This window comes from Salmo salar, chromosome ssa07 (assembly GCF_905237065.1).
Source record: "Salmo salar chromosome ssa07, Ssal_v3.1, whole genome shotgun sequence".
Taxonomy (NCBI): Eukaryota; Metazoa; Chordata; class Actinopteri; order Salmoniformes; family Salmonidae; genus Salmo; species Salmo salar.
Genome location: NC_059448.1, coordinates 63346032 through 63361215, shown reverse-complemented (window position 1 = coordinate 63361215; position 15184 = coordinate 63346032). Strand labels below are relative to the sequence as shown.

The 15184-nt window shown below is 43.7% G+C and overlaps 2 protein-coding genes across 5 annotated transcripts in view; one reads left to right on the top strand and one right to left on the bottom strand.

Annotated features, from left to right (window-relative positions):
- The first annotated feature begins 462 nt into the window (after positions 1-462).
- LOC106596118 (cathepsin E-like) lies at positions 463-12151 on the top strand. Its single transcript, XM_045722439.1, is given in 10 exon segments — positions 463-789; positions 1160-1272; positions 1275-1339; positions 1625-1742; positions 2379-2497; positions 3633-3832; positions 8120-8245; positions 9382-9526; positions 11145-11243; positions 11787-12151. Coding segments are annotated over 10 exon segments (1245 nt in total). The 5' UTR covers positions 463-730; the 3' UTR covers positions 11988-12151.
- A 1057-nt stretch (positions 12152-13208) lies between these two features.
- LOC106576651 (bestrophin-3) overlaps positions 13209-15184 on the bottom strand; it is a 10597-nt gene continuing 8621 nt past the window's right edge. For all 4 annotated transcript variants that reach the window (XM_045722434.1, XM_045722435.1, XM_045722436.1 and 1 more), the window contains one exon: positions 13209-14312. In XM_045722434.1, the coding sequence (XP_045578390.1) occupies positions 13355-14312 (958 nt within the window). In that variant the 3' untranslated portion in view covers positions 13209-13354. The remainder of the gene's footprint in view (positions 14313-15184) is intronic.

Genomic DNA, 15184 nt, shown 5'->3' with positions numbered 1-15184 from the left:
AGCCCAAATGTACTATAACATTTTAAGGATATAGATCTACTATATAACGTTACGAATATGAATCTGTTTTTAACATAACACCATGACAAGAAGACTATCATGCTTTTGCCTTTGACATCTAAATGCCTTCTGTACACATTGTACTACCCAAGCTGCTTTTGGTTATCTGATTGACTCTTTGATCTCTAGTAAACACGGGTATTTACCTAACGTGAACACCATCCGCAGGTCTCGGTCACCTCAACCTCAGTCTGGTAAAAGTATCCAGATAGATGTTTAGGCTGATATGGGGGTGTTCTACGTATATTGGGAATCCAGCAATCTCAAATACCCAGAATCAAGGAAGTGCAATATCCACTTGAAAGCATTCAAGGATGCATCAATCCATCCTGGACGTTACACATGCATAAAATATAGATCCTCATAGTTGTACTGTCTCACTGTCATTTCCCCTGGAGAGATCTGCTGGGCTGTGTTAGGGCTGGTCTTACTGGGATCAAAAGTCCATTGGAGAATATCAATTCTCTGACTCCTCACCTCCAAACCCATTGAATGAGAATTCAGAGGAGGCATGAAGAGAGGATGCGAGGACTCAAGGAAATGAGATCCACCCATTTTCACCTCCTACCTTTCCTCTCAGTGCTGAATGACAGCCAGTTTGTTGTGTCTACAGCCTGTGTTCAGTGAGCGTCTGGTCTGCAGCAGCCACTGACAGACACTACCAGTCAGGATGAGGTGGACTGTGTTGACCCTGATCTGCTGTACCTGGACTGCACATGGGCTGATCAGGTAAGAACTGACAGATCCTTCACATTTGGCCTTTGTTTGAAAACCTTTCAAGATACTTGAAAATGTTTTGCCCTACTTGAATATTTTTGGTAATGCGTGAGAATCAGGTTCAGATTACAGAACGGGCACGTTCCCAGGGGCCCCCAACCCCAAAAATATATAATCCGTACCGACCCTGATTAGAATCATTATAAGAAGTAAGTGAGGAATGAAAGAGGCTTTCAATCGGGGACACATTACCTTCAGCAGCCAAAAGTCTGACTTGCTAGTGGATGAAAAAGTTAGTTTCTGGTCCTTATTGAAGCATCTACAAGTGTACTGTATCTAAACTACCTCAGTATGGCCACCAACCTGAGTATGTTCGGCCCAGGATCCCCCTGCGTCGGATGCTCTCTGTGCGTACTCAGCTGAGAGCCTCCAATCGCCTGGAGGTCTTCATGAGGGACCACCAGCCTGATGTGTTCAACCGGAGGTACGCCCAGTGTTACCCCCTGGTATCCCCTCTCTCAGGCTGGGTAAGAGCAGCGAGAGGCTCTACAACTTCATGGATGTAAGTGGGACTGAATGGAAGTGAATAAGTGTATTGAACTGTAATAACTGCTGGTTCCCTACCAAGGGACTCTGCTGTGGTATCTGGTGTATTATATGGAGAGAAGAAAAAACCAGTCATCAGTTCAGTATATTGAAAAACATCAAAACACCTATCGTACTTTTATGGTGTCACTGTGTTGAAGTCAGACCTGTACATTTGTGAAGAGTTGATCAGCACACTGTATAGATTTCAGAATACATGGATGGACAAATGTCATTGTATTCCCTGTGTGTGATTGTCCAGGCCCAGTACTATGGACTGATCAGCCTGGGTACCCCGGAACAGAACTTCACCGTAGTGTTTGATACAGGATCGTCTGACCTATGGGTCCCATCCTCTTACTGCGTCTCAGAGGCCTGTGGTGAGACTTCAGAACACAGCTAGGGATTAACAGAACCGACACTTAGGGGAAAAAATAACTATTTTACAACAATCATGTTTATCTGAATGGTACCAAAGAGCAAGATGTATTATGGTCGTGTGACATGTACTTACGGGTAAACGGACATTTGTATTTCTGTGCTTAATCCAATCTGTTTTTTGGGACTGGACCACACTATAAAACACATTTACCTGCTCCATACTATCTTTTTAGAATCTGTTCCAAACAGACTAATGTATTCCTGTTTATCTAGAGTCAGTGTTTATCTGCTGACTGTGTGACACAGACAAGAGCAGACTAGCCTCTATAGGTCACTGTGTTCCACCCTCTCTCCCTCTCTCCCTCTCTCTCTCTCCCTCTCTCTCTCTCTCTCTCTCTCTCTCTCTCTCTCTCTCTCTCTCTCTCTCTCTCTCTCTCTCTCTCTCTCTCTCTCTCTCTCTCTCTCTCTCTCTCTCTCTCTCTCTCTCTCTCTCTCTCTCTCTCTCTCTCTCTCTCTCTCTCTCTCTCTCTCTCTCTCTCTCTCTCTCTCTCTCTCTCTCTCTCTCTCTCTCTCTCTCTCTCTCTCTCTCTCTCTCTCTCTCTCTCTCTCTCTCTCTCCCCTCTCTCTCTCTCCAGGCATGCACCACAAGTTCAAAGCATTTGAGTCCAGCACGTTCAACCACGACGGCAGGATGTTTGGCATCCACTATGGCAAGGGACACATGCTGGGCATCATGGGCAGGGAAGTCCTCAAGGTGACACAATATTCCTAACCCCTATCCCTGTACTGCCCATGTTCCCAAATGAATTGGAGTGTAGTTTCTATCAGCTCAGCTTCTAGTGGGGATTGTCTAATATGTTATATTAAACACATCTGATTTCATTAGATGGTATACGATGAAATCAGGGAGATGACTGTGGATCTGTTTCTGATCATACATTAGTCTCATAAGCGATGTCTCTGACAGCACTGGCATGATTTGAACTAAACTTGGGTGAAGGATGGGTCTTGATTTGAACTAAACTTGGGTGAAGGATGGGTCTTGATTTGAACTAAACTTGGGTGAAGGATGGGTCTTGATTTGAACTAAACTTGGGTGAAGGATGGGTCTTGATTTGAACTAAACTTGGGTGAAGGATGGGTCTTGATTTGAACTAAACTTGGGTGAAGGATGGGTCTTGATTTGAACTAAACTTGGGTGAAGGATGGGTCTTGATTTGAACTAAACTTGGGTGAAGGATGGGTCTTGATTTGAACTAAACTTGGGTGAAGGATGGGTCTTGATTTGAACTAAACTTGGGTGAAGGATGGGTCTTGATTTGAACTAAACTTGGGTGAAGGATGGGTCTTGATTTGAACTAAACTTGGGTGAAGGATGGGTCTTGATTTGAACTAAACTTGGGTGAAGGATGGGTCTTGATTTGAACTAAACTTGGGTGAAGGATGGGTCTTGATTTGAACTAAACTTGGGTGAAGGATGGGTCTTGATTTGAACTAAACTTTGGGTGAAGGATGGGTCTTGATTTGAACTAAACTTGGGTGAAGGATGGGTCTTGATTTGAACTAAACTTGGGTGAAGGATGGGTCTTGATTTGAACTAAACTTTGGGTGAAGGATGGGTCTTGATTTGAACTAAACTTGGGTGAAGGATGGGTCTTGCAATAGAGGGGGCGGTGCATCATTTGTGGGGGACGACATTGTTTACTGATGCTTTGTTTTCTTTAAAAGGTGTAAATGTTTTGAAAGGATTGAGTCGTTTACTAGTATTACAGCAACACATGTACAATGTAACGTTGACAAATGAACCAGGTGTGGGATGTAAGATTCCTGAAAGGCCTTTGTGTATACACAGTAATTCATACACCTGACACGTCCCTGTGGTTGTCCAGATAGGCCCGTTGACGGTGCAAAACCAGGAGTTTGGAGAGTCGGTGTACGAGCCAGGTTATGTTTTTGTCATGGCTAAGTTTGACGGGGTGCTGGGTTTGGCGTACCCCTCCCTGGCTGAGGAACTGGGGACACCCGTTTTCGACAGCATCATGAACCAGAAGTCCGTGGACCAGCCCATCTTCTCCTTCTACCTCAGCAAGTAGGTAAAAGTACACATATACACTACCCAGAACCACACAGAATAGATCTGTCTGTCTACCCATCATGATGTTGTTATTGATGATGATGATGGTGAAGTACACTACCCAGGACCACAGAGAATAGATCTGTCTGTCTACCCATCATGATGTTGTTATTGATGATGATGATGATGATGGTGAAGTACACTACCCAGGACCACAGAGAATAGATCTGTCTGTCTACCCATCATGATGTTGTTATTGATGATGATGATGATGGTGAAGTACACTACCCAGGACCACAGAGAATAGATCTGTCTGTCTACCCATCATGATGTTGTTATTGATGATGATGATGATGGTGAAGTACACTACCCAGGACCACAGAGAATAGATCTGTCTGTCTACCCATCATGATGTTGTTATTGATGATGATGATGATGGTGAAGTACACTACCCAGGACCACAGAGAATAGATCTGTCTGTCTACCCATCATGATGTTGTTATTGATGATGATGATGATGGTGAAGTACACTACCCAGGACCACAGAGAATAGATCTGTCTGTCTACCCATCATGATGTTGTTATTGATGATGATGATGATGATGATGGTGAAGTACACTACCCAGGACCACAGAGAATAGATCTGTCTGTCTACCCATCATGATGTTGTTATTGATGATGATGGTGAAGTACACTACCCAGGCACACAGACCTACAGGTTACTGTAGACTAAAACTTGATGATAATGATCGGGGAGAGTGGGGTAAGTTGAGCCATTTTTTAGTATTACTCTGTCAAGGGAAATATCGTTTTCTTTCTAACAAAGATATCTACATATATTTCAGGATGTTGTGTATCTCTGGAAATAATCAGAATTCATGTAAACACTACAGTTTTGAAAACATAGCTTGTCCAGAAAAAGCGGTTTCTTGGCACAACTTGCCCCGGTTATGGGGTACGTATGGGGTACGTTTTTCAGTTCAGTCATTAAACAGACACTCTAATCCAGAGTGAGTTACAGGAGCAATTAGGGTTAAGGGCCTTGCTCAAAGGCACATCAACACATTTTCACCTAGTCAACTCAGGGATTCAAGCCAACACGCTTAACCACTAGGCTACCTGCCGCGGGACAGGGTGGGGTGGGGCGGCAGGTAGCCTAGTGGTTAGAGCGTTGGATCGAATCCCCGAGCAGACAAGGTAAAAATCTGTCGTTCTGCCCCTGAACAAGGCAGTTAATCCACTGTTCCTAGGCAGTCATTGAAATAAGAATTAGTTCTTAACTGACTTGCCTAGTTAAATAAAGGAAAAAATAAAAAAATAAAGCCGAATTTCTCTATTGAATGAAATGTTTAAAATCATGTCTTACTTTATTTCGGGTCATTCCCTGTGGCTCAGTTGGTAGAGTATGGTGTTTGCATGGTGTTTGCAATGCCAGCATGGTGTGTGCAACGCCAGGGTTCGATTCCCACGGGGGGCCAGTACAAAAAAAATGCATGAAATGAAATGTATGCTTTCACTACTGTAAGTCGCTCTGGATAAGAGCGTCTGCTAAATGACTGTATTTCCCAAACACAATTCAACACAATCACTTTTTTTGTGTCGTTTAATAATTTTAAGCATCTCTTAACACCTAACAAACACTTTGTAATTTTAACACAGGCCCTGTTGTTACCTCATAAACCGGTGATAATGCCTTGCATTACGCCTGGGAAGAAAACCCTTACATTTGCTCAAATTGCCATTGGCTCAACTTATCCCAAGGCCATTGGCTCAACTTATCCCAAGGCAAACATTTTGACTAGATTTGTCATGTTCTTGGAAATGAGCAGACCAAGGCGCTGCGTGAGTATAGTTCCACATATTTATATAAGTGAAACTAACAAAAACAAAATAACAAAACTTACAAAGACCGTGAGGACAAACAAAACAAACAAAACACAGGTGGGGAAATAGCTACCTAAATATGATCCCCAATCAGAGGCAACGATAAACAGCTGCCTCTAATTGGGAACCATATTAGCACCAACATAGAAATAGACATACTAGATCACCCGCTAGTCACGCCCTGACCTACTACACCATAGAGAACCAAGGGCTCTCTATGGTCAAGGCGTGACAATATTAGCCCACACAGCTACAAGGATGAACTTTCATGCCATGTTTAGGTCCTCATATTGAAGCATTTGGAGACCTCAACCAATGTATAGAACAATCGTAAAATGATCTACTTTGGTTTGGAAACAAGCATCATGAAACCTCTACTGCAATAAACTTTGTGAAAAAAAATTTTGGACCTAACTTGCTTACCACTTTTTCAATGTGGTTTCTTCCTTCACAGACTCCATGAAATGTTTGCCTCTTTAAATATTTGGTTAAATTATACATTTTGTCTATGGTTTCCTAGAAACAAGTGTGTCTCAACGTACCTCTTTGTCTCGACTTATCCCACTCTCCCCTACTGATCCAGAGGAGCAGAATTGATCCATTTACCCATCGTAATTGTCACGAGAATTTTCAATCCCAATGATTATAACTAACAATTATTTAAGCTTTGACCAATCCCTGAGGTTTGTAAGACCCTGGGTTGAATAATAATTAGGCAAAGACTCAGCTTCTGCAAAAGGTCCGTAAGGTTTATTCAGAGAACGTTCTAAAGTCAACCAAAATTTTAACAGTCTTTATAACCCCCTCTACGACACACACACACACACACACACACACACACACACACACACACACACACACACACACACACACACACACACACACACACACACACACACAAAAAAGAGAGACAGGTTTATCACTTTTCTACCGGCCTTGGCAGTTTCTCGCCGTTCTCTCCTCCATAGATTAGAGAGGCCTTGGAAGTGATAAACAACAGGCCCTACTGTCGTCAGCTTTTTCAGAGTTATCATGTGTAGTCTACCAGCCCCTGTTTTCTCCCTCTAAACTTGTCCCACACATACATTATTAGAATTATAGTATTATATGTTTCAGGGTGGAATTCTTTAGTCATTAATTTAAACATATAAATTCCTTTATCAATCCACCCTTTGACTAAATATTACACACTGATACGTCAACCTTGATTGTGATTGGAATTATAAATGTCACACAAAATCAAACAAAACCAATATACATGTATTAACCTCATATACTCATCAACGACTGTTCTAGGCCTATCTCCAATTATAACTTTTCTTTTTAGGATTTTCATTATAATCTTCATTAAATGAACAGTCTGTCTAAACATTGAAGATAGTCTCATCCAACATGGGCTCCTCGTGGTTGAAAGAAACGGAGCCATCTACTAGGCCTGGAGACATGAAGTTGTCATCCCACTGGTCGGAGCTCGGAATCTGTCCATACCTCATCATTTGTTGCGTCATCGATCTCTCTAGAGTCCTGGTGATTAAACCTCTCACACATGGGAACCACACAACACCAACACACTCATACAGGTGAATGCAGCTCATAACACAGTAATTATTTCAAAAAATCTATTTTCCAAACATACTATCGAACCACCCAGTCAGTGAGGTAACCACCCCAGAGTTCTCCGCTAACTCGTTAGCCAATGTGGTTAAACCGGCCAGGGCCTTGGTCACTGATCCATCTGGAGCTGTGTTATTAGGAATATACGTACAACAATGAACCCCTATCATTCTACATACCCCGCCCTTTTCTGCCAATAACATATCGAGAGCCAGCCTATTTTGCCAGGTCATGAGGGAGGTGGCGGATAATTGGTCAGAGAACCCCTTTACTGCATCCCCGGTTTCATTCATGAATCTCTGTTGTTTATAATAGATGTAGTTACTCCAATCCACATTTTTATTTATTGTCAACCACCATAAGAACGTAGTGGTAAAGCCTTCACCTATTTGATTCATAGCTTTGTATTTATCTGGAACTCCCCTGGGGATGCCAATAGCATCCATCTAGACAGGGCTACTCCCATCCTGATCAAAACTCCTCCTGTGCCTACTTTGGCCTCCTATAACTGGCCTCTGATGACTAACTCGAGCTGGTTGGACCAATAACATCGGGGCGCAAGTTCCTAACCACCCTTTTGGTAGTGTCTATCGTATGCGTCCTTTGCTGGTACAAGCCCACCATACATCAGTTATAAGTGCTGTGAGGTTAAGAATTTTCTCCTGTACTTCCAAACCTAAGTCAGTCACATTAACGATTGCCTTACAGCCATTAACATATAAATTCTTTTATCACTCCCCTACTGATCTAGAGGAGCAGAATTGATCAATTTACCCATCGTAATGTGATTGCTTCTGCTTCCAGGAGTAAGATGCCAAGGGACCCAGAGGGAGAATTGCTGCTAGGAGGGATGGACGAGGCGCTCTACAGTGGACCCATCAACTGGAACCCTGTTACCCTGAAGAGCTACTGGCAGATCAAGATGTCCAGGTCAGAACCAGGATAACTCATATCATGTTGTCCCTCTGTCAAACTGGGTCAGAACCAGGATAACTCATATCATGTTTTCCCTCTGTCAAACTGGGTCAGAACCAGGATAACTCATATCATGTTGTCCCTCTGTCAAACTGGGTCAGAACCAGGATAACTCATATCATGTTGTCCCTCTGTCAAACTGGGTCAGAACCAGGATAACTCATATCATGTTGTCCCTCTGTCAAACTGGGTCAGAACCAGGATAACTCATATCATGTTGTCCCTCTGTCAAACTGGGTCAGAACCAGGATAACTCATATCATGTTGTCCCTCAGTCAAACTGGGTCAGAACTAGGATAACTCATATCATGTTGTCCCTCTGTCAAACTGGGTCAGAACCAGGATAACTCATATCATGTTGTCCCTCTGTCAAACTGGGTCAGAACTAGGATAACTCATATCATGTTGTCCCTCTGTCAAACTGGGTCAGAACCAGGATAACTCATATCATGTTGTCCCTCTGTCAAACTGGGTCAGAACTAGGATAACTCATATCATGTTGTCCCTCTGTCAAACTGGGTCAGAACTAGGATAACTCATATCATGTTGTCCCTCTGTCAAACTGGGTCAGAACCAGGATAACTCATATGTTGTCCCTCGGTCAAACTGAGTCAGAACTAGGATAACTCATATCATCTTGTCCCTCTGTCAAACCGGGGGACATATCCACAGTTAGTAGTAGGGCTGCCTACAAGAGTGAGGCAACTGTTTGACAATTTCATATGACTGAGAAAAGGAGAATATTGTGCTGTCCAGTCATCTAGTGGGGTAATGGTGGAATTGTCCCTGATTTCAGTTGTGATGCTGTGGGGAAAACTAAGGGGACGTGGGTGTGACGTACAAACCAATATTACATTTCAGAATTGGTTAAAAGAAGGTTAGGGTCAGGGTTAGGTTAAGGTTAGGGCAGGTTTTAGGTTTTGGCTAGTCAGGAGGTCAATGGGATGCTGGTCAGAAAAGTCCCTTTAGTCTCATCTTGTTGCTGTATCATAGTAATCCAAAATGGCAGCCAAATTAGAGATTGAATTCTTCAAAAAGGTAATCTCCCTATAGTTCTGAACACATGTTTTGCTACACCTCTTCCACTGCAGTATACAGGTCCAGGGAGCCTTGACATTCTGTCCCCATGGCTGTCAGGCCATCATTGATACAGGCACGTCTCTCATCATCGGTCCCACCCGTGACATCCTCGCTCTACAACAGCTGATAGGAGCTACCCCCACCTCCATTGGAGAGGTAAGACCACGTTATATACTACCAACTCCTTTTATTTTACTAGGCAAGTCAGTCAAGAACAAATTCTTATTTTACAATGATGGCATACCCTGGCCAAACCCTCCCATAACCCGGATGATGCTGTGCCAATTGTGCGCCGCCCTATGGGACTCCCAATCATGGCCGGTTGTGATAGTGCCCGGGATTGAACCAGGGTCTCTAGAGACATCTCTAGCACTGAGATGCAGTGCTGGAATGGAGTCAATGGAATGTATCAACCACGTGTTTGATACCATTCCACCCATTATGAGCCACCCCCCCTCCTCCTGGCGGAGCAGGTGAACCCAAATGCAGACTCAGACGAGGAGACAAGGATAGGTAACCAATGTATTTATTGAAAAGCGGGAGAGGAGATGGGGTGCAGTCCAGGGGAATCTCGGGTGGGTAATAGAGAGGTAAGCAGGTCTGGAGCAGAATCCAATGAAGCAGTAGAGTGGGGACCCAGGGGAAGGAAACTGAGGAGACGAGGGACAGGTGCCAGAGTCAGAGCACACGGGACTATAGCGGAGAGAAAAAGCAACGTGACACAATAGGATAACAAAATCTATGCAGTAACAAACAGCTAGAAATGCAGACTGACTGAGTAGAGGCTACAATCTGGCAGTGTGGAAGTGGCAGGGCTAAGTATTTATAGGGTTCTTGATTATGGAACAGGTTGCAGCTGGTGGGAAACTGCTCTGCTTCCAGCACACCTGTCTCCACTCACACAATCACACACAGAGAGAGAGGGAGAGAGAGGGAGAGAGAGGGAGAGGGAGAGAGAGGGAGAGAGAGGGAGAGAGAGGGAGAGAGCACTGGGGAGTGGTAGCAAGTTTAGGGAGGTCCAGGATGAGAAGTAGGCGTGGCAGGAGCAGATGTAGCAACTACTATTACTAATGCCACTACTACTGCTAATACTACTATTACTACTACTGCTGCTACTACTGCTACTATTACTACTACTATTACTACTACTACTAGTACTACTATTGCTACTACTACTACTACTACTACTACTACTGCTGCTATTACTACTACTACTACTACTACCACTACCATACTACTACAACTACTATCACTACTACTACTACTGCTACTACTACTACTACTACTGCTGCTACTACTACTACTACTGCTGCTTCTACTACTACTACTACTACTGCTGCTGCTTCTACTACTACTAGTACTACTCCTACTACTACTGCTGCTACTACTGCTACTGCCACTCCTTCTACTGCTGCTACCACCACTACTACTGCTCCTACTACTACTAGTACTACTGCTACTACTGCTACTACCACTACAACTACTACTTCTGCTACTACTACTGCTACTACTACTACTAATCCTGCTACTACTGCTGCTACTACTACTACTACTCCTACTACTCCTACTACTACTACTACTTCTACTTCTACTTCTACTACTACTGATAGGAGCTACCCCCACCTCCATTGCAGAAGTGTGCCCATTCCATGCCAGTCTGTAGAGTTACAGGGGCTGCACGAGGCTCAATTCCATTTAAATTCCAGTTGATTCAGGAAGTACACTGAAATTCCAATTCTCTTCAATGCTTTTCAATGAGGAAAATGTGTTGCAGTACCTGCTTGACTGCGCCCGGCTCTCCAGCCTGCCCCAGGTGACCATCATGCTCAACGGGGTGGAATACGTGCTCACTGCTGAGTCCTACGTCAGAAGGGTGGGTACTGGTCCAACATACAGTGAATGAACATGACAAGTGAGATATTTCCAGATTTCGGCATACATACTATTACAGTATATACTTTAACTTGTGTGTGATAAACATTTTAGTATAAATTATAGCTATATATATTTTTTGGTGTCCTACGGTAGGCCTGTGTCAAAAAACATACGGTATTTGATGAATGGTTGTTATGATTGTTGTCATATTTCTGACACACTCCCTCTCTCCCTTCTTTACCCTCCTTCTCTCTCCCTCCTTCTCACTCCCTCCTTCTCTATTCTTCTCTCCCCTCTTCTATTCTCCCTACTTCTCTCTCCTTCTCTCTCCTTCTCTCCTTCCCCTTCCTTCTCCCTCCTTCTCTCCCTCCTTCCCTCTCTCCTTCTCTCTCCTTCTCTCTCCTCCTCTTTCCTTCTCATATCTTCTCTCTCGTTTTCTTTTTCCTCCCTCCTTCTCTTCCCTTCTCATTTCTTCTCTCTCGTTCTCCCTCCTCTCCCTCCTCCTCTCCCTCCTCCCTCCTCCCTCCCTCCCTCTCTTCAGGAGATGATGGGTGATCATGAGATCTGTTTCAGTGGGTTCCAGGCGGAGGATCTGCACTCCTCGACGGATCCTCTGTGGATCCTAGGGGACGTGTTCCTCTCTGATTACTATAGCATCTATGACCGGGGACAGGACAGGGTGGGCTTCGCTAAGGCCAGACACACACGCTATACAACGTTGGATGCAGAGATGGATAGATAGATGGAAGGTGGGAAGGGTAAACTGAGCGATGGAAGTAGGGAGTGAAGGAGGGATGGTCAGAGGGAGAGATGGATGGAGGAATGGACAGAGGGAGAGATGGATAGATGGATGATAGAAGGAGGGATGAAGTGAGGAAGGAAGGGAGGAAGGAAGGAAAGAAAGAAGGAAGGATAGTGATAGAAGAGTGGATGAAGCGATGCATGGAATCACCAAGCTTCACCTCCTGTCATCATCACTGAGACAGAAGTGCTTCATGGAAAGGTTGAACGGCTGTCTGTCCAGCATTATCAGTGTCTGTCTGTCCAGCATTATCAGTGGCTGTCTGTCTAGCATTATCAGTGTCTGTCTGTTCAGCATTATCAGTGTCTGTCTGTCCAGCATTATCGGTGTCTATCTGTCCAGCATTATCAGTGTCTGTCTGTCCAGCATTATCAGTGTCTGTCTGTCCAGCATTATCAGTGTCTGTCTGTCCAGCATTATCGGTGTCTATCTGTCTAGCATTATCAGTGTCTGTATGTCTAGCATTATCGTTGTCTGTCTGTCCAGCATTATCGGTGTATGTCTGTCTAGCATTATCGGTGTCTGTCTGTCTGTCTAGCATTATCAGTGTATGTCTGTCTAGCATTATCAGTGTCTGTCTGTCTAGCATTATCGGTGTCTGTCTGTCTAGAATTATCAGTGTCTGTCTAGCATTATCGGTGTCTGTCTGTCTAGCATTATCAGTGTCTGTCTGTCTAGCATGATCAGTGTCTGTCTGTCCAGCATTATCAGTGTCTATCTGTCCAGCATTATCGGTGTATGTCTGTCTAGCATTATCGGTGTCTGTCTGTCTGTCTAGCATTATCAGTGTATGTCTGTCTAGCATTATCAGTGTCTGTCTGTCTAGCATTATCGGTGTCTGTCTGTCTAGAATTATCAGTGTCTGTCTAGCATTATCAGTGTCTGTCTGTCTAGCATTATCAGTGTCTGTCTGTCTAGCATGATCAGTGTCTGTCTGTCTAGCATTATCAGTGTCTGTCTGTCTAGCATTATCAGTGTCTGTCTGTCTAGCATTATCAGTGTCTGTCTGTCCAGTATTATCAGTGGCTGTCTGGCATCTTTTGAGAATAATGAATGCATTTCCATTCTACTAAAGTTAATAAATAATTGTTTTAATGCAATCAGGTGTTTTTTGTTGCATTATTTTGTGAGTGAGTACAATGATTAACATTGAACGGTGACTGAATAAATTATATTTTTATTATAAAACAAACATTTGATGTTTATTAGGGTGTCAATTAATAATGCTGGCTACACCCTTAGAGATCCTGTTAAATGACTCATATTAGGGCACAACAGGTTGATATGTACTGTATGTCAGAATAATATTATGAGTTCTCTGATTGTGACTTGTCCTTGTTCTCTTGGCTGTCATTGGTGTTCTTCTTGTCACTCTCATGACCATTGGACTCCAGAATGTCTGTCTCTGGGACTTGCAGTGCTTCGAACTGGGCAGGCTCAGCAGGAAAGTGGAGGGCTGTGGAAGTGTTTCGGCCTCTCCTCCTCCCTAGGCCTTTAGGACTAGGCAGGCTGTGCAGGGAGCTCTTTGAGCCCTGTCTGGAGAACTGGAAGGACAGCTGACGTCTCTGTGGCTTACACCAGTCTTTGGGGACGTTCCAGCTCAACTTCTTGGGCCTCGGTTGGGTACAGCTGTTGCCCTGATTCGTGTTCAGGGCCAGAGCCTCCACAATGGGGGACAGATCTACTGGAGTCCCAGGCTTACTTGAGACCTGCTCATGCCCTGTCTGTTGGGAGAAGACTTCTATATGATTCAGGGGTTGTGGAGCCCCAGATAATGCCCCACACATCCCTCCATCACCCCCATAACCACTATCCCCATGATCATCAGAAAAAGCAGGTGGACTTACCACCCACTGAGGCAGGTCTGTGAAGGACGGCGTACGGGGCTCAGTGTCCAGGGAAGAAAGAGTACTACTAACCTCCCGTAGTGTATCCAGAGGGTGGTTGGGTGAGAGGGGGTTATGGGAGTTAAAGAGGTTGGGTCTGGGGAACAGAGAGTGATCCGGTCCTGGGGGAGCCTGGTCGTCTGATCCAGGGTAGTCATGGGAGTCAGGTCTGAAGGGGAAGAAGGCCTCACTGCTGTGACGTTTAAAGGAGGGACGAGGAGGGACGAGCTCGGGGGGATCCTGGACGCTGAGAAGCCTACGCACGTGCCCCAGGACGGACCTTTGACGACCATGACGGAAGTTGTGATTGCTGTTGTGGCTGTCCTGTCTGTGAATGTCCATTTTGTCTGCCTCTCCGAACTGAAAAATGCCCGATAGACTGAAAGATAGAGGATATTACAGTGAATACATTAGACTAGAGAGTATACCGCCTATGGATATTACAGTGAATACGTTAGTCTAGATAGTATACAGTTTATGGATATTACAGTGAATACGTTAGTCTAGATAGTATACAGTTTATGGATGTTACAGTGAATAATAATGGTTTTGACTAGATAGTATACAGCTTATGGATATTAGTGAATACGTTAGACTAGATAGTATACAGTTTATGGATATTACAGTGAATAATAACGTTTTTGACTAGATAGTATACAGTTTATGGATATTAGTGAATACATTAGACTAGATAGTATACAGCTTATGGATATTAGTGAATACGTTAGACTAGATAGTGTACAGTTTGTGGATATTACAGTGAATAATAACGTTTTTGACTAGATAGTATACAGTTTATGGATATTAGTGAATACATTAGACTAGATAGTATACAGTTTATGGATATTAGTGAATACATTAGACTAGATAGTATACAGCTTATGGATATTAGTGAATACATTAGACTAGATAGTGTACAGTTTGTGGATATTTCAGTGAATAATAACGTTTTTGACTAGATAGTATACAGCTTGTCAGAATTGACCGGAATTGACTTTTCGTAGCAGGTTAGGAGAATTAGGTTAAGGTCAGGAAAAAAACAATGTGATTTTGGAGGTATGGCAACACGAGACTAGGAAAAGGGTTAGGGTTAGATAGAATGTGTCAATTTGACACATAAACTGTACCCTCTCTAGTCATGCCCTCTTGTCCATCTTCTCTCAGACAGATATCTAGCTGAGGAGAGATGGGAGTTTTTCCAACACGTGTCCTTGCATACGTAGGACTTTAGTATACATTTGCGTGTACTGT